Source organism: Lissotriton helveticus, chromosome 7 (genome assembly GCF_964261635.1).
Source record: "Lissotriton helveticus chromosome 7, aLisHel1.1, whole genome shotgun sequence".
Classification (NCBI taxonomy): Eukaryota; Metazoa; Chordata; class Amphibia; order Caudata; family Salamandridae; genus Lissotriton; species Lissotriton helveticus.
Window position 1 is genome coordinate 1,028,121,541 of NC_136068.1, and position 19,516 is coordinate 1,028,141,056.

General features: G+C 44.4%; 2 protein-coding genes across 2 annotated transcripts in view; one reads left to right on the top strand and one right to left on the bottom strand.

Annotated features, from left to right (window-relative positions):
- CCDC57 (coiled-coil domain containing 57) overlaps positions 1 to 9,628 on the top strand; it is an 821,470-nt gene extending 811,842 nt beyond the window's left edge. Inside the window, exon 20 of the mRNA XM_078653761.1 lies at positions 5,805 to 9,628. Within this exon, the coding sequence (XP_078509887.1) occupies positions 5,805 to 6,004 (200 nt within the window). The 3' untranslated portion in view covers positions 6,005 to 9,628. The remainder of the gene's footprint in view (positions 1 to 5,804) is intronic.
- The window catches only part of LOC144769601 (uncharacterized), a 99,522-nt gene extending 87,697 nt beyond the window's left edge, over positions 1 to 11,825 (bottom strand). Inside the window, exon 1 of the mRNA XM_078653762.1 lies at positions 11,200 to 11,825. Coding sequence (XP_078509888.1) covers positions 11,200 to 11,557 — 358 coding nt within the window. The 5' untranslated portion in view covers positions 11,558 to 11,825. The remainder of the gene's footprint in view (positions 1 to 11,199) is intronic.
- Between the last annotated feature and the right edge of the window lie 7,691 nt (positions 11,826 to 19,516).

Consider the following 19,516-nt stretch of genomic DNA (forward strand, 5'->3'; position numbering starts at 1 on the left):
CTTTCCCCCCCAGTTTGTTCCACATTCAGTGACACTCTTCTACCTTTTTTCCCTAGAGTTATGAGGTACTGATGAGAACCCCTTCACTCATTAAGGGTTCGAAACGCGTAGACCGCTGTTCTACACCATAAAGAATGCTATTCTTGAAATAGCCTATCTCGACTTGATAAAGTGGTTGCAACTGTACCAAATAAATGCTTTTGGTGTTCTTTAGTTAAACTTAATTTGTGACATTTAAAATTGTAAATATTGATCCGTGTATGTTTGGTATGTATGAGAGAGTGAGATTCAAATGTAAATGTTGACCAACCACGTCTGTATGTTGTTTTCCCACTAATGTGCACTTTTTATGCAAATGTCATTTTTATGAAAATTGTATTTTGTATTGTCCGTGTTGTCAATTGTTTTGAACTATCTCGGTGAACTTTAAAACCAACGAATATTTTGAAATCCTTCATAAATAATAAATGTGATTCATTCAGACAAACTGTCTAAACTCGCACTCAGTTTGATTCTCCGTGTGTAGCAATTCATTTTCCCTTTCAAATAGCAGTTGCAGTATTGGCTTTTGTATAGTTGTTTAGTGATATTGAGGCTTGACCTTACTGTGGGGAGCCCACACCCAGTGTTGTTTTTTCACTAAGTAAGCTTTATGGCATTCATAGTAAATTACAAACACAAATCCAGTAAGCAGAAGCTAAGCTTCAAGAAGCTGAGGCTCAGATGCCTGACACCTCCAAATAGTTTGAAAACCCAATCCAGGATTCATAGTGACATCAACGAGTTATTGAACAGACAAGATAAATTTACACTGTATAATTATAGACTTCCTACATAAGGAATAAAACAGACAGACTACTTGCCTGGCTACTTCGGCGAGAGAATCTCTTCATCCTTATCACTCTGTTGAACACTAGAGAAGCTCAGGTGGCGCTAACACAAGTACAGATCAATACTACCCTTGCCAGGCATTTGGAGGCATAGTAGGCAAGCCCTGCTTCTCCAGATGTTTCACAGGTGCAAGTTATGTAGAAAACCATCAAATCCCTATCGAAAGACCTGAGGATGGAGTTAGACCACGAGTTAAGGATATGCAAGGTGGTAAAGCTCTGGTGCTGATGGCATCCCATTTACATTTTATCGCAAATTCTTACCTCATCTTCCTGAGTAATCACTAGAGGTGTACAGTGAAGCAAAAACGTTGGGCATTAACCTGCCTCTATGAGAGAGGCCGTCATTATAATGATGTTAAAACTGGACAGAGTCCAATCGAACTGGGGTCCTATAAGCTTCTCTCAATGACAAACTTCATTAAAATCTGATCAAAGATTCTTGAAACCAGAATGATGCATGTGGTGAACCCCCTGGCACACAAAGACCTATGTGGTTTTGTGCCAGGCAGGAGTACTCTTAATGAACTTGCCCAGGGTATCCCATGTCAGTGCTTATTTGACACAACCCCAGTTGTCAATTACTAACCTAATGGAGGATTTGAAATCCTTTGAAGGAATCTCTGGACTACAGGTTAATAAGACCAAGCCAAGTGTCCCCCCCCCCCCTGGCCCAGCAGGCCGCAGCACCCTGTGAGGAACTCGGCCAAGCAGGCTTAAATTGGGAACAGGATAAATTAAGATGCTTCAGTATCTAAGTGATGCAGTGCGGAAAATCAGTAATATAAGCTGGGTAGAGTAATTCATAAACTTCAGTCGCCTAAACAATTTTGGAACACTCCCCTGGTCTACACGATAGGCAGGGTGGCCTGGCTAATATGATCCCTCTCCCTCACTGTTTGTATGTACTTCAGGGGTCTATGTGTCTACAACTGCTTTCACACTCATGGACAGCCTCCTAATCTCCCGGGTGAGGGCAGGTAAAAGAAGTAGGGTGGCCTTCAAGACCCTTAAGAGAGATAATGAGGAAGGAGGCCTCGGCTTCCGGACCTTGAAGCATATTATACTGTAGCCCAGCTAGAGCATGTGGTGCAGTGGTGATCTGATACTGACAATTATGAGCAACGTCTTCTCAATAATAACTTTGACACTACACCTCTACCTCCATATCTTATGATGAGTAGGCCTCTATCCGAAACGGCACCATAGACAGTGCAGCAGGTGGAGCAGTCTTGGGAAAGGCCAATTATAACGATCTTGAAACGTCTGCTAGAGCATTGCGATTTTGGTGGTTGAAACCATTCACTAACAGAGAAAGTAAAGCCATTGACCAAGTGGAGAGAAGGTGGGATTTCACACTGTGGGGCACTTGTTACCCTCTGACTCGTGTCTTACATTTGAAATAGCCTGTGAGTACTGTGGCTTGGATGTGAGCCAATATCCTAAACCCATCCCGGGAGATATGTGTGGACTTCCGGACGCACCTATTTCATCCATTACTCTAGAGATGCCGTTAGAGGAGCCCGTCCCCTGGTTGACACGCGGTGTCCTGTCTATAGAGGGCCTTGAAAACTGGTAGGAAGCAAATCGCGCTACGAACCCACAGCAAGTAGGACAGAGAGGTCCTGGAGCTAGTCTCAGACAGAAATGGAAGAGAGCCTATTTCTTGGTTCAAAACATTTCGATTAACGCCAGTTCGAGCTGACGCACTTCCATTTTTTTTACACCTTGTGTACTACATCCCATCACGTTTATATAAAATGTCCATTACTAGATTCTGTGCCTGGCCCAGCTGTGGAGTAGAGGACGCACATTTCATACATATGGCATGGACTTTCCGAAACCTTATTGATTGTTGGCGAGACGTGGTGCAAGCAGTGAGGCGACTGACGACAATCAGAATAGAGGAGTCTATTAGAGTTATCCCTAGTCCCTAACACTCGAAACCCAAAGCAGGTTTGTGTCTGGTCCTAATGCTGGGTAAGCAGTAGCAATACACTGACTGTCTCCATTGTGCCCCGCATATGGCATCACGAGTGAAAGGCATGGTGGAATGAACAGGTGCAGAGTCCTGGCCTTTGTACAGACCAGAAACTGATGAATGTCCTGAAATCTGGACGACTTGATCTGATGACTGCCCCTCTGGAATCAGGAGAGTTGTTTATGTGCAAACGGATGGAGAAGTCCTACTCCTCTGCTATATGAAGACTAAATGGTGACTGTTGTTTGATATGGAGATATTGAATGTGTGGAGGCGGGAGACTCTGACAGGTGTTTTTGTCACTGATACGATATGGGACAGTGCAAACTAAAATATCTCTTTAGTTGTATGGTTAAGTATGTGCAAAACAATGTTTTATATGGAAACAAGGAATGTCGCAATGGTGGCGGTGCAAATTCTATGTCTGTTTGGACAGTCTTTAGTTATGTTGCTCTGTGATAAAAAGTATTAAAGAAATATATTTTTAAAAACCTTTAAACTGTCTTTCTCACTACGATTACTTAGTTATTTGGATTCCAAGACCCCATCGTTTTTATTTTGATCGAAAGCAGGCCCACTGAGTAGATGACCAACTTTCTGTGGGGTTCTCTGGTGCTATGAAGGGAAGCTCAGTCCAGCTGCAGACCTTATCCAGATGAATTGTCCTTTACATAAAGATGTGCTATGCTTTGGCCAAGAAGGAGCCTCCTGAGTGCCTATGGCTTATTCTACCAGAGCTACAGCCGCCACTTCACTACAACCTTGGCCAGTGCCTTTTCAGTGCTGGATGTTTGCAATAGGTGTCTGCGCACACCTTCATCAGGCACTACTACCTTGACTTTCAGATCCGCAAGGAGAGCCATTTTGCCCACTAGGCTTTACATTTACTAGTGTGAAGTCCACTCCTCGAACCTCCACCTTTTGGTTGCTACTGCTTTGGTATCTATTCAGAAGTGGGGATTCTCCAGGTAGAAATATTTATTAGAAGGATAAGTTACTTCGCTTTAGTAACACCCTTTCTGGTAAATACTCTAACCATAGATTACTCACCGACTAACCATCCTTTCACTTGTGTGGCGTGACCCTCTAGGTATTGTTATGGTCGCTTTTGCAACTGTACCGGTTCTCAATCTGGTACTGACCTTTAGCGTCCAAGGGCAGGGAATTTTTCTCTGTGAATTGACATCTGCATGAAAGTGTGGCACCTTTATACCGCCCTGTGGGGTCACTTCTGGAGTTGGGACAAGACCATGGTAGAGTTTGTGGCAGTGCAAGAGCAGTTGCCGGGGAGAAGTTCCCATATCAGTTTGGGGCCAGGGGTAATTCTAAAGGTGATGAATCTGCGCTTAGATAGAGAATCTCTCAGAAAGAGCGTTGTGGACTGCTGTTATTCATTGTGTTCAATGCATATCTGTGTTGTAAACCTGGTTGTGTGTGTGTGTGTAATTTTGTTGTACAGCTTATTTGGTGCAGTTGATTCTCTGTACACCTGTGCTGTACAGCTTGTTGTATGAGCTGCTGAGTTTTACAGCTAGTTCTGTGCACGGCGCAGTGTTGCACAGTCCGATCCATGCACAACCATGTGTCATATATTCCTTGTACAGCTATGTTGTCCAGCTGTTTAGGGGCACAGCTTTTTTGTACAGCTCATTCTGTGCATGTTCAATTAACAACTAGTTCTGGTAAGACTGTATTGTGCAGTCGTTTATGCGCCTGGTATTGTTAAATAGTAGGGGTGGGCAGAATTTGCGTAGTCGCACTACGCAAAGCTTTGCGAAACGGTAAAAAATCTCAGCGAGCACGCAGAGTTCCGCGAACACGCGGAATTACTTGTTACGCCCATTCGCGATGCTTTTTCCTGTTTGCGAACGTTTTTTGTGTGCTCGGGGAAAAATATCTCGCAAACACGCATTTTGAAAGCAAGAACAAGCAAAAACTTCCGCTGATCGCAGAATTTTTGGCAATTCTGCATTCTCCACAGAACGTGAAATTACTCAAATTCCGCAAGCAGAACGGAATTTACCGCCCAGGCCTATTAAATAGCTGTTTTCACGCATTGTACAGCTTGGTGTTGCAACCAGCTCTGTGTAATGAGATCATATATAAGTGGTTCAATGCATAGTGCATCATGCAGGAGTTTCTGTGCATAAATGTGTTGCCAGACGATTCCGTTCCTGGGTGTGTTGTATGGGTAGTTAATGGTTCCTTGCATAGAAGCATGGGTAATAAAATACATGCATGACTATATTGTATGCATGGTTTCATGCACATGGCCTGCTGCATCGCATTCACAACTGTATTTTACCACCCGGATTGGGGAGTGGGTAGAGGCAAAGGACCCGATTTCTTTTCTCACAGAAAGGGCATTTCCCCGAGTCCATGGCCTGATGTCACCGTCAGCCACCTTAGACGCCAACAGCAGAGGAGCATCTGATTGCCCCTACTGGAAGCAACGATTGTGAGGGTGCTGGCTTGGCAGTGGACGGTAAGTGGTGTCACTAGCTGCAGGGGTGTAACTACCATTGGTGCAGCAGGTGCAGTGCACCAAGGCCCAGAGCCCTGAGGGCCTCACTGCATCCCACTACACCAGCTGCATTTTACTAACCCAACAGCAGCGAAAGGGGCCACTATCTTTGCTTGCACCAGGGCCCATGGCATCCATGCTACGCTACTGATTAGCAGATTCTGTGGATCCCACCCTCAGTGCGAGTCTGGGGCCAGAGGAAGTGCAGAGGTGACTCATCAGTGATGTCTCCAGTTAAATGGGACTAAAGATAAAGATCTGATTTCAAGGTCTATATCAAAATGTGTTGAGTGCCCAGCCTGATCTGTATAGTTGCCCTCACTGTCTAACTTTTACTTGATTGTTTGTAATATTCCCACATTTAAAGCAGACCTCAACCTATGTCCTTCTCAATTCTCTGTTTCTGCAGGAGATCTGGAGCAGGCCAGTGATGTGAAGAGGATAGAAGACAACTCCAGTTCACCTAAGAAAACCAACCAATCGCCCTTTACTGTGACTGGGAGAAGGTCTGAGATCCAAAACAAGCCAAAGTCTTTTCCCAACTCTGCTACCAGGACCAAGAGCTCCCCAAGCAGCCGGAAAATTCGAAACTACAACGTGAAAGATTGAATGCCTCCCCGGTGTCCCTCGATTATGTACTCATTCAACAATAGGGCTGTTGCTGTCTGTTACTCCTGCTACTATGCCATCTCTGCTAAGAGTGGAGGATCTGTCTGTTACTATGACAAAAGCCCTACTACAAAGTGTTGATTGTGTCCATTACTACAGTGTCAGCCATGTCAAGAAGTGCTGTTGCTGTCCATTACTACTATGGGAGCAATGCTGAGAAAAGCTGGCACTGCCCATTACTGCTATACAGGAGATACGCTGAGAAGTTCTGGTACTGTCCATTACTAGTTAAGGATACCTAGTGAGAAGTGTTGGTGCTGTGAAATACTCTTAAATGAGCCATGCTGAGAAGTGCTGGTACTGTCATTTACTGCTACATAACCCCAGTTCAGAAGTGCTGGTACTGTCCATTATTACTATAGCAGCCCTGCTAAAAAGGATTATGTTGTTTTGTTATGTTATGCAGATTTGTAGAGTGCACTATCACCTGGGAGGGTATCCTGGCGCTGAGCAGGTTTGAGACTAGCCACACCTAGGGCCTGGTGGGACTACTCAAAAAGGCATTCCTTCAGCTTCTTGTGGAATTAAAAAATTGAGGAGGAGGCTCTTATGTGTAGCAGCAGGAAATTTCACGCTTTAGAAACGATGTAGCAGAAGGCTCAACATCCGGATCTGTTTTTCTGTTTGTGCTGGATTAGTGAAAGTCGGAGGCTGGACGAGCAGAGGTGTCTGGAAGCTTTGTGAAAGCAGATGTGATTGTTGAGATATGCTTGGCCAGTGTTAGGTAGTGCGGGTGTGGCTGAGGAGTGTGAATTGTGCTAGTTTGTGCATGGGAGCCAATAAAACTCCTTCAGTTGTGATGAAATGTGAATGACGCGTGGCAGGTTGAGTGTGATTCTTGCTTGATAATTGCTTTTGAGCTGGGCATGCATGACAGGGATCATGTATGCGTTGAAGAGGGTCGGGCTCAGGGAGCATCCTTGCATATCTCAACAGATGAGGTTGCGGGTATCCAAGAGGTACAGTGCCCGACTGACTAATTGCGTCCTTTTAGTCATGAAGGAGAAGATCCATCTGAGCGCATGTCCTTGGATTTTAGTGTTGTGTAGGTGTTGGATGAGGGTGGGTGGGAGACTGCATCAAATGCTGCAGAGTGGTCGAGGAGGATGAGGACAGCTGTGTCTCTATCCAGAGGTATGCAATATCATAAGTGGCAGTAGTGAGGGCAGTTTCCATGCTGTGGTTGGATCTGGAACCTGACTGAGTGGTGTTGAGAAGTTGGTAGTCGTTGAGGTATACAGTGAGGTGTTTAATAATGATTCTCTCTAAGACATTGGCTGGGAATGTAGCAGGGAGATTAGCCTGTATTTGGTGAGTGTGGTAGGGTCCGCAGAGGGTTTCTTCAGCAATGGGAGTACAGTTGTATGTCTCTAAGCATCCTGGAAGGTCATGGAAGAGGTGGAGGCATTCAGAGTGGGTGTGAGCATGGCGTTGATGGGTTGCAGTCCTCTGGAGTAGGTGTGGTGGGAGATGGGGTCCAATGGGTCCCTTGATTGGATGGACTTTATCGTGGCTGCAGTTTCTTCTGGGGTGATAATGGACAATGTGGTTAGCATTGGTTCTCTGAATAAGATAAATGTGGATACTCTCCACGACTACTAGAGCAACCCTGGTATAAAGTACTGGTACTGCCCATTAGTATTCTAAGAGTCCTGCTGAGAAGTGTTGATATTGTCTAATATTATATATTATACTGTCCATTACTACTATAGCAACCCCGCTAAGAAGTTCTTGAGCTATCTAATTTTACTATAAAAGTCCTCCTGAAAAGTGGTGATACTGTCCATTCCTGCTATAGGAACCGTACTGAGAAGTGTTAGAGCAATCCTTTACTATTGTAACTGTTCAGCTAAAAAGTGCTGGGCTGTCAATTTCTGCTATAGCAACCACACTAAGAAGTGCTGGTACTGTCCATTACCGGTGTAGCAGCTACGCTGAAAAGGGCTAGTACTGTCCATTACTAACATAACAACTCTGCTGAGAAGTGCTGATAGCCCTGTTTTGCCATAATGGACAATAGCAGCACAGTGGTGAGTTCCCAAAATACAATTATCCTTTTCCAGTAATGTGTATGCTCGATGTCCTTCATGGTAAAAATCCACTTTGTTTACTATTTGAGAACTTACTTAACCATTATAACCATTATACTGCTTTGGGCACCAGATATAAAGCATGCAGACAAAGCTAGTTATTCGCAGACAATCCATTTAAAATAAATCGAACAAGCTTTTGCAAAATCATATCAGATTCCACTGTCCTCATGTGTTGTAACACACCTCTAATACTGCTTCTTAGCCCAGTGCATCCAGGGAATTATCAGCTTTGAGACATACTGTACCTTCTGCAGAGACATCAGTGGAAATGTATCATCTCCTTACTCCCACAGTCACCTAACAGATCTTGCCCTCACTGGTGCCATTTAGAGTACTCCCCTCTCCCTGTAGGGACACTGTAAATGCCTTTCCTTACTCCTGAAGTGACAAACGAATCAGGTGATGCAGCTGAGCAGCCTGCCTTCCCCAGCAGTGACTCAACTGATAGGCCCCTTGAGTATGAATAACCGAATGTTGAATGATCCCTACAGTGAGAAAGACTCAGATTACATAAATTGGGGTAATAAAGGTGGGGTGTGGCAAACAAAAAAGGCTGTTGGAAGAACCAAAGGAGCCCTGAAAGACGCATGTAGAGAAGCCAACTGACAGTTTTGTTGGGAAGAATCCTCCTGGCAGTCTTGTCAGAAAAAAGACAAGTGTAGGCCGTTGTGCTGTGGCAATGTTTAGGGGTGGGTGCTGCTTCATTTTACTAAAGTCACTTGGGCTGTAAAATAACTAAGTGTTACTTAACGTGCAAGTGTGACAGATAAGCCAAATCCATTCAGGTCGAGGATGGGGTAGTCTAGCAGAGCGGCCAAGCGGTGAATTTTGGAGCACATATTTAAAACATATTGCTGAAATGCGCCAGCATATTGTCACTTGTAGGGGGCACATTCGCCATCAAAATGGTGTAAGTTTGTGTAACTAAATGATCAGAAACAATCTCTGAAACATACATTCAATTTATTTGGGATGTGCACTGCCTTAATTGCTTTTGACAACTTATTGTTGTCTGTTTTGAACTAAAACCAGAGGAACCTTTGGGTCTACCCAGATTGACACTGTGCGTGAAACTACTGTCCCAGATTAACAAGTTCTATCCAGCCTACCAAGAAACCAATATTTTGTTACCCCCTATCTCTAACAGATCTTTTAACGTGTGGAATCCTATATTAAGGTTATGAGCAACAGCCAATGGATTCGAAGGCACTCAGGCAACTGAGCATTCAGCCAACAGTGAGGCATGCTTCATTATGGGTCTTTCTGGGGAAACAACTTTAGGTCTTCCGTGACCTCCTACGTCAGACATCCAGCAATCTTAGGTCTTGGTTTACCTAAGGTCTGAATTTATTTTTTCTGATGTCAAGTGTAGCACTATAGGACTTCACTGAAAATTAAAGATCTGTATGCGTTAACCATGAATACTTTATTTATTGTCATCCCCATCACATGATTAAAAACCATGATAATCCAAAAATGCATTCTTTTGATTCCATCTATCCACATGTTTCAGCACTCAGTGCCTCAAATGATCACTTGTGTCGAGGTGTGTTTTTAGGTCGAGCCTAGACAGAGCATGCGCTGTCTGGAAGGCCTGTTGTAGTGGAAAAACACTCATGTCCCGGCTACTGCCTTCCCATTGGTTCAATCCATTTTCGGTAGTCTTTGCTGCTTGCTAAATGGTTCAAGCGGCGATACCTCACTTCCGCTTTCCTAAGAGCATCACCGACCAACTATAGTTACCTTCCACTTCCAATTTTCATCTCTTGTTCCGGAGTACTCTTTTTCTTGTTTATGGTGCACCATGACTTCAGCTGGGGCAACTATGCTTTTCACCCATCACGTTAGTGAAATGGTTTTTATCATTTCACTTAGTGGTGAATAAAGCATCATTTATCCGAGCTGTGCTCGTTTCACATGCACTGCGCTGGTTTCCCTTTCTTTGCTCTCTGTTATAAGGTCTTTCCTTGTCTTTCTCCTGTCCACCCTGTCTTCCTTACTTGTTCAGTCTGGGAACACTTAGAATGTTCATTGATGTCACAGAATGTGGTGTGACTGATGTGTGACAGTTGACTCCTGGCTCAGCTCAAGAAAACAGCTCCTGGTGGGGCCTTCATACCATCTTCATCTTGGCCTACCTACTGCCCTGACCTACCTACCAACCACCTCTGTACTACAACTTCAATAAAGATACTTACTTGGAACAACTACCTGGACTCCTGTGAGGTATTTACTTTCAACATTTTGGCGATAATCTGGTCTTCCCTGCGTGAATTCAAATCCTTTGGACCTACTGTTCAAATACCTGTTTTTACAGCAACTAAGGATTCAAATTTTGCGACTTCATCTAAGAACCCAAGCTTGTATCATCTATGTTTCACCACCTGGCAACCCTAGCCCACCAGTGACCAGAGGACACCACTCAGCATCAACTCGGGCATGCCAGTTCTCTACTCAAGCTTGGTGAGTCTTCTTCTGCTATTATTGTCTTTCTGTGCCTTCCCTTCGCTATTCACCGAACGCCTGCTGTGTGTTATCAGATTACCTACTCATCAAGTGTGCCTGCCATACCATATCCTGTCTCTTCAGATTTACTCATCACAGAGTTGCAGTTGGCCTGATCACCCTTCTGCATTTTTCTGTGTTGTTTATAACAGAGTCAGTGACTTTCAAAAACTTAAAGAATCTTGCTTCACAATCTGTCTAAGTTATGTGGCACTTTTGATGAACATTTTTACCAAGGGCAGAGTTTATACTCTTTTATGCAAGAGCAGTCTTCACCTAAGAGAAAGTTATTTGTAACTGTGTCTGCATTCTGATTTGGTCTACTTTCATTGGCTCTCCACATCCATTTTTGAGAGTTTTACCATGTTTCTCTATTCAAAAGGAGCAACACCTTGTGGCGAATTTCTCCGTGTTTTTGGGCAAGCGTTGACTGTACTTCGTTTTTATAATTTGTCACGTTTTTCTTCTTATTGCCCCTTGAGGAAAACTAACGGCAGCGCTTTATTTGAATTTCAAATACAATCGCGCGCACCTCACCTGCTTCAGAGTCTCGTGCAAGCAGAATTCCTGTGTTACGTCCTCCTCTCTTCAATTCTTCATGACGCCGATTTCTCTTCAGTTGCCTATTCATGCCTGCATGCCTCTGCGTGCCCGGAGCCACCCGATACAACGACGCAGGAAACGTGCCTTCATCGTGTGCTTGCAGTTTCCCAGAGGTTTTTCTATTCATTTCTGCCAACCACGTTTTTACTGCATTCCCAACTACATCCTTCATCGGTGTTGAGGCATCGTGAATTAATAATATATTTGGAACATCGCCTTCATGGATCACCGAGGTTTTGAAAGTACTTTTGTCAGCTTCCATGGAGCACCGAGGTTTTGAAGGTACATTCATCAGCTTCTTAAGCAGTCCGTGTGAGTGCAGTTCATTTTCCTTGGATGTGTCAAAACTATGTGGGATTTCTTCTTTTGGACATGTTATTCAGCAATGATGTCAGCTTGCAACAATCCCACACTGCCTATGTTTCATTGTTCGTGACAATTTTCTTATCAGCATTTTCAAGTCGTTTTATTTTTACATTTCAGAAGGACCGAATACTGTATGAGTTATCACATTCTTGTAACTGGGCTCAGTGCGCCATCTTCTGTTCTTTTCTGGAATTGTTCGCTGTTTTATTTCTAACAAGTTTCTTTTCTAATCCACTCTCGGGTACTAAGTTGAGCACCGGTTTTATTGCTTGATTTAATTGTCATTTTTTTGGGTGAAATATTATTGCCTGCATTCGCATAAGTGACTCTGCATTCATTTAATTTTTATCTTGCAATATTTTGTTACTCATTTGTGAGACGTCTGATTTATTCTGCAGGTCTATTGGATTTTTATTCTGATGTTTAGCTTTATTCAATTCTTAGAGGGAGGTAACTTACATTTTACCGATTCTGTGTTTTAGTATTTCCACCTCCTTTTCTCATATGCATACCCCACTTTTATTCTTTTATTTGTGTTTTCTGGGGGTCTGAATTCATACGTACGTTCTTTCTTCTGGTTATTCCTTCTGTACAAGACCTAGTTTTTGATATACTGATATTCTGATTGCATTTTCTTGGTTTACCTGAGACGTTAGGTGTACATTCTGCGTATCTTTATTTATTTTTCTTCTTTACATTCAAATAATATTCTCCTGCGGAGTAGGTGTTAATTTTAGTTTTTTTTATATTCTGATATTCTGGTCATACATTCTTTATGTGTTTCTTATATTTATTCTTTATATTGACATGATATTCTCCTGCGGTGTAGGCTTTCTTTCAGCTTTTTGCTTTTCTTTCCACTTTGCCTATGTTCTACATTTCACGTACCTTCATTCTTTCTCGTTTTGTGTTATGGTTACTTTGGTTTGCAGCACTGGCTCGCTGTTTTTAACCATTTCACTTTACATTGTCATTGCCTTGACGTCAGGCGTTCAAGTTGGTGTGTGTTTTGTTACTTCTGGTTTTCGGCACATCTTCGTTGGATTTTGCTGTTCCCTTGTGAAAAAGGGGGATGGTGTTCATGCCTTTGTTCGCAGTTGTATTTTCTTTGTGAAATGTTGTTACATCTTTGCATTTCTCTTTACTACATAATGTTAGTGTTACGTGCATTTTCCTTTTGAAATGTTGTTACATCTTTGCATTTCTTAATTTTACGTAACTTTAGTGTTACGTGTAAAGTTGTCTTACCATATATCCCAATCTTGTTTTTTCTTCTTTTCTTTCTATTTGTAAAGAAAGATGATATGTTATAAGGTCTTTCCTTGTCTTTCTCTTGTCCACCCTATCTTCCTTTCTTGTTCAGTCTGGGAACACTTAGAATGTTCATTGATGTCACAGAATGTGGTGTGACTGATGTGTGACAGTTGACTCCTGGCTGAGCTCAAGGAAACAGCTCCTGCTGGGGCCTTCATACCATCTTCATCTTGGCCTACCTACTACCTACTACCCTTACCTACCTACCTACCACCTCTGTACTACAACTTCAATAAAGATACTCACTTGGAACAACTACCTGGACTCCTGTGAGGTATTTGCTTTCAACACTCTCCGTCTCCCTCCCCTCTCCCCCTCTCATTCAGTCATCAGGCTCCAACAGAGCAAAGGAGCCAGGCGGACGAAGAAGGCCGGTTATGCTGCAGCCAGCCTCAGAGCAGGGGGCACTAGTCTGTGCCTGCTCTTTGCAGCTCCCCCAGCCATGGATTGGCCCTGGTCTCCAGGAAACATTCAGGTATTCGTTTTTTATCAGCGTGGTACCCTTTCACGAGCGCCATGCTGGTTTGCTTTCACTAGCCTATTTTTTCAACTCTCTCCTCTACCCCACTCTCTCTGCTCTCACCCTGCCCCTCCATTCCAATCACTCAAGGGACTCCAGCCTGCACCTGCCACACATAATGCACCACCTCCACACTCGTCGCAGCCAAACCCCTCTAGTTGTTCTTTTCAAGTGAAGGAGGTGAAAATGTATGCAGCGGACCAGCACTCACCCTCCCTTTCTCCCCTCCTCTTGTCCACACCAAGAGGATCAGAAAAGCCAATCGCTTGTTTCTTAATCGTCTGCTGCTCCTGCCTTTTCACTTTTCTGTTGCACATTTTCCTATTTTAGGTTTGTGTAATGTCGTCTGACATTTTTCTATTTGGAAGTGCAGCTTCTGGACAGAAAGAAAAAAAAGTTCAGAATACTAAAAATCACCAATTAATTAAAGCAAGACAGAGTGGTCGCAAAGTGCCCGGATTGCTTTTATTACACAACACCACCGGAAATAAAGCATGCCTCTAGGGGCAATTGGGGCCCCCGTTGTGGATCTGACATGGAAGTCTGCACAGGTGCCCTCCTAAGGCATGGTCCAACGTGCACTGGGGGCACACACGTTACATTTGGTGCGTACATGCAGACTTGTTTATGACATACACCTTTTGACTTCATTATTTTGTCATTTTAACTCAAGGTAACGCTGTCAGGGGAATATTTCACCTCATTAGTACCAGTTTAATACCCAAATATAGCAGTAAGCAACTACAAGATTACCAGTCAATCTTTGCAAAGGGCCTTCCACTGCTCCGGAACACTTTGTCACGCTTTTAAACCGTTTGAGCAAGAATCAAGTTTTTTTTGTTGAAATTTCCAGAATATGTACAAATGTAGTAAATTGATAATTATGTGGAAAACACTGCTGCTGCAGAAACTCATATTTCCAGTGGCCCTGGCTTTAAGTGACTCAATCAGTTAATGTCTGGTAAGAAGGCTGGTTTCTTTTTTTAACTTTCTGCACTATCACCACACCTTACGATTTCAGGCAGAGGCATCTCAAAGTCAGTATTAACCATTCAGGGGCATTGTGAAAGCTGAGTCCATGGGGTGGCAGGTAGAAGGCCAGCAGGGTTGCGTTCATATCCAGAGCTCTTATTTTCTCGATCACCTGGTCCTCAAGGTAATGGTCTAGGTGACAGAGGAAAGGAGCGAGATTCATAGATATTGACAAAGAGAAGGCCTGGCCTAGAATAGGGAGCACTGTATGGGGACTCACTTTTGTGTTTACAAATGGCCAAAGAAGGGGACAATATAAGTGTTTTCTTTTTTTTAAAGGGACATTCATTAGGGAAGCTGGTACTGCTGCAAAGTGTGTAAGTGGCCACTGCTGGTTATCATTAAAGGAGCAGCTGCAGCTGGACTGGGGCCCAGGGATTTGAGGGGCCCAATGCATCACAGTTATGACTGTCTACCTTTAAAAAAGGGGCATCAGAGCTTATTTTCCTTTCAAGCATTAGGACCGAGGTGATGATCCATCATGGTGGGTAAGAGGTAGAAGATGCAGGGGAGATAGCCTGATACTCAGGACTGCAGTTATCATTAGGACAGCAGGTGTAGTTGCATTGGGGTCAAAGAGCGTGAGGGGCTCACAACACCCCGATTTTGGAGAGCAGTTTGTTTGGGATAATATCTGTTTTTGTTTAATGCTTGCTTTTTTATAATTCTCATATTAAGTGAGGTTCAGAAGCTATAGAAAAGGTATTCCTGAAATCATCTCATAAGCCCCGCGTCCTGCACCAGCCATGTAGCTCCCGCTCCCCCAATACTTCCCATAAAGTTTTGGAGGGGGCCCGACCTCAAAACATTTTGCTTAGGGGGCGGTTCAGAGTAAAAAGTTTGAAGACCTCTGTTCTAGAGGGTGGTAGACGTTTCCTGCAAGGTCTGTGAAGTTCCACAAGTTTCCCTTCTCTCCTGCCTTTGCTCCAGACATCAGTTGGGGGTAAACAAGCCCTTTGTGTGAGGACAGGATGATTTAGTGAAAGAGGAGTTTAAGACTTGGCAAGTAGTTTTAAATGCCAAGTGAAAGTGCCAGTAAACTGCGCACACATGCAGGCACTGCAGTGGCAGGTTTGAAAGGCTTCTTCTGTGAGTGGCGTAATCTGACACCAATAGCATTTAAGTTACAGGCCCTGGGTATGTTAAATACCACTGTACAAGAGACTTACATGTAAAGAAAAAATGTCAAACAGGCTGCATTACACACGCGGTGCATTTTCCTTCATTGCTCTGGGGCAGCGCAGTCACGTCAAATACGGAGCAGCAGCTTTAAAGCCGCACCGTGAGATCCCCTTGCAGGCATGTGCTGTCAGTGACTGCACCCGCCTGCAAGGGGATGTCTGGAGAGTCCATAGGGCCCTCTTGCCCCTTGCAGAGGGCTGCTCTCAGGAGGTGCACTGAAAGTGAGCCACCTTTTAGGTGGTGCACTGTCAACGCGCCTCCTGAGGGCTTCTTTGCCTGTGCACCCACGTTGGTAATACGGCGCGGGCGCAGAGGCAAAGAGATTCCCTTATTTTCATGGGGCATGCCCCCATGCAAATAAAGGAACGCCCCTTGAAGATAGCACTGACGCTTTATGTGCGCCTGAGCTATTGGTATTACTGAAGGGGCCGCACAAGCGTCTGCGGCCCCGTCTGTAATACCAAAGTGCCCCAGGGGCACGCAAAGCAGGCACAAACGCCTTTGGCACCCCAAGGGCACTTTATGTAATACGGCCCCTGATGCAAACCAATCACACCATGTTTTAGGGGGGAGAGCACATGCACTTAAGCACTGATTAGCAGTGGAAAAGTGCCCAGAGTCCTATAGCCAGCAAAAAGAGGGTCACCAAATTTGGGGGAAGAAGGCAAACAGTTTGAAATTAACCCTACAAAAAGAGCCAGGTCCAACATCGTGAATCTTTTAGATCGAATTATTGTTTTGCCTTTACTAAGGGGACAGCCCATTTTTCTTTGATAGTGAGTCCTTACGGTTGATTTCAGTCCATAGATGATAACTTAGAGAGTTTTCTACGCATGATTTTGCTTTATGCTTGGTCTTTACATAAGATGCTAGCCATTCCATAGATTGGTTGCACAAGCCAAACTCCAGTCTCATTTGCACTTGGGAAGCATTTAAGGGAAGGCGAAAAACACTCCTATATGTCTTACAGATCATTGAGTTGATCGTGCTATTGAATCAGGCATACTGAAGGACAAGGTTGGTTTCTGATGGATACATCTGCCAGTTGATTCCTCACCTTGTGATTATCCCCTTGCGTCAGCAACATTTGGAAATTCTTTTGTAGCTCTTCACGCCGACGTGGACGACGTCACAGAAGCACAACATCGCGCGCGGCTCCGCTGACGTCACTCACTCCAATAATAGGACTCCGTCAGCGTGATGACATCAGTTCTGCCCTTTTTTCCGTGCCCTCGAGGCACACGGATGGACCAACAACAGTAGATATATACACAATGTACGCAGTACCAAATAACCAAGTTAACACACACAGATTTGCAGATTGTTTTTTGTATAAAGTGTTTGCATTTGTTTTATTTTTGATAATGGGTTGCTATCTTGACTTTTTTTGTATAACTTAATTGCTTTCAGCATGGACATTTTTGTTCAATTAGTTCCTTAGTGAACTAATGGTTTGGGTGGATGCTGGGACCTTTTATGGGAACAATCATTAATTTTGGAGTATTTTATCTAGTTTATTGCATTAGATAGCAGCTCTGTTTGTGAGACGATCAACTGGGAAATTGTACATTGGACATCTTTCAAGATACTCTGCCAGTTTCCCAGCCATTTTAACCTTTTTGACTTCTCACCTCCAACATGAGTGTATGTGCTTGCGGTAGGCATTAATGGAGTGATGGAAGTAGACATTGTGAAAGCCTGTGACCTCATCACTTTCAACTCTTTTTTTCAATTTGAAGTTTTTTATGAATACAAAGACTGTCAGGTCTACCAGTGTACAGCCAAGCACTGAATCTTGCCAGATAAAAAGCTGGTTGAGTTGGTTGGCTTGTCATTTAAAATTTTCCATTGCAAATTCTTAGGGATGTTGAGTGTAGAGTGTTCTTAAAACCTACTCCCGACAGGTCTCTTTTTCCACATCCTGGCACAATTTCTGGGATTCTATCCAATTCATCTAGTAGTGGTGTTCTCGTCCTCAGGAATTCTCTCAGTAAGATTAAGGTTGGAATCACGTATCCCTATGCAATTGCCATCAGAAAAGCTGTTTTAATGATGCCATAGCATTCTTAATTTCTGTTATTGCTTTCTTTTTACTTTTTGAGCAGGGACACTATAAATGTTGGTCAATAATGTTGTACGGATTATACTTTTGGAGTAGAAACTGTGCGTTTGTTGGCGAACATAAAAGTAAGGTTTGACAATTTCTGATTCCATGCACACCATCAGGATATGTTGACCTTAGAAAAACCAAAGGTGGTGATGGACGGAGCGTTGACAATACAAACACTCACCCCCAGTCAACTGATCTGGGTTTAATCCATCACCGTTCTTTAGCTCACTCCGCCACCCCAGTTCAGACATGGCCATATGCAAATCAGTCTGACCCTGTGCCTCATGGGAACAGTCCAGCCCGAACTGCCAAGCCATGTCTTCCCTGGACCGGATTACAGCCGTCTTCAGCCAGGCTTGCTTGACTCCAGTGGCAAAGTGAGCAAGGGACTCACGTCTGAGCATACCCTGCCAACTTAGGGCGAACAAAGAAAAACCAAAGGTGGTGATGGACGGAGCGTTGACAATACAAACACTCACCCCCAGTCAACTGATCTGGGTTTAATCCATCACCGTTCTTTAGCTCACTCCGCCACCCCAGTTCAGACATGGCCATATGCAAATCAGTCTGACCCTGTGCCTCATGGGAACAGTCCAGCCCGAACTGCCAAGCCATGTCTTCCCTGGACCGGAATCAAGCTTCCCAGGACCGGTTTCTGGCATTACAGCCGTCTTCAGCCAGGCTTGCTTGACTCCAGTGGCAAAGTGAGCAAGGGACTCACGTCTGAGCATACCCTGCCAACTTAGGGCGAACAAAGAAAAACCAAAGGTGGTGATGGACGGAGCGTTGACAATACAAACACTCACCCCCAGTCAACTGATCTGGGTTTAATCCATCACCGTTCTTTAGCTCACTCCGCCACCCCAGTTCAGACATGGCCATATGCAAATCAGTCTGACCCTGTGCCTCATGGGAACAGTCCAGCCCGAACTGCCAAGCCATGTCTTCCCTGGACCGGAATCAAGCTTCCCAGGACCGGTTTCTGGCATTGCAGCCGTCTTCAGCCAGGCTTGCTTGACTCCAGTGGCAAAGTGAGCAAGGGATTCACGTCTGAGCATACCCTGCCAACTTAGGGCGAACAAAGAAAAACCAAAGGTGGTGATGGACGGAGCGTTGACAATACAAACACTCACCCCCAGTCAACTGATCTGGGTTTAATCCATCACCGTTCTTTAGCTCACTCCGCCACCCCAGTTCAGACATGGCCATATGCAAATCAGTCTGACCCTGTGCCTCATGGGAACAGTCCAGCCCGAACTGCCAAGCCATGTCTTCCCTGGACCGGAATCAAGCTTCCCAGGACCGGTTTCTGGCATTACAGCCGTCTTCAGCCAGGCTTGCTTGACTCCAGTGGCAAAGTGAGCAAGGGACTCACGTCTGAGCATACCCTGGAGTCAAGCAAGCCCGGCTGAAGACGGCTGTAATGCCAGAAACCGGTCCTGGGAAGCTTGATTCCGGTCCAGGGAAGACATGGCTTGGCAGTTCGGGCTGGACTGTTCCCATGAGGCACAGGGTCAGACTGATTTGCATATGGCCATGTCTGAACTGGGGTGGCGGAGTGAGCTAAAGAACGGTGATGGATTAAACCCAGATCAGTTGACTGGGGGTGAGTGTTTGTATTGTCAACGCTCCGTCCATCACCACCTTTGGTTTTTCTTTGTTCGCCCTAAGTTGGCAGGGTATGCTCAGACGTGAGTCCCTTGCTCACTTTGCCACTGGAGTCAAGC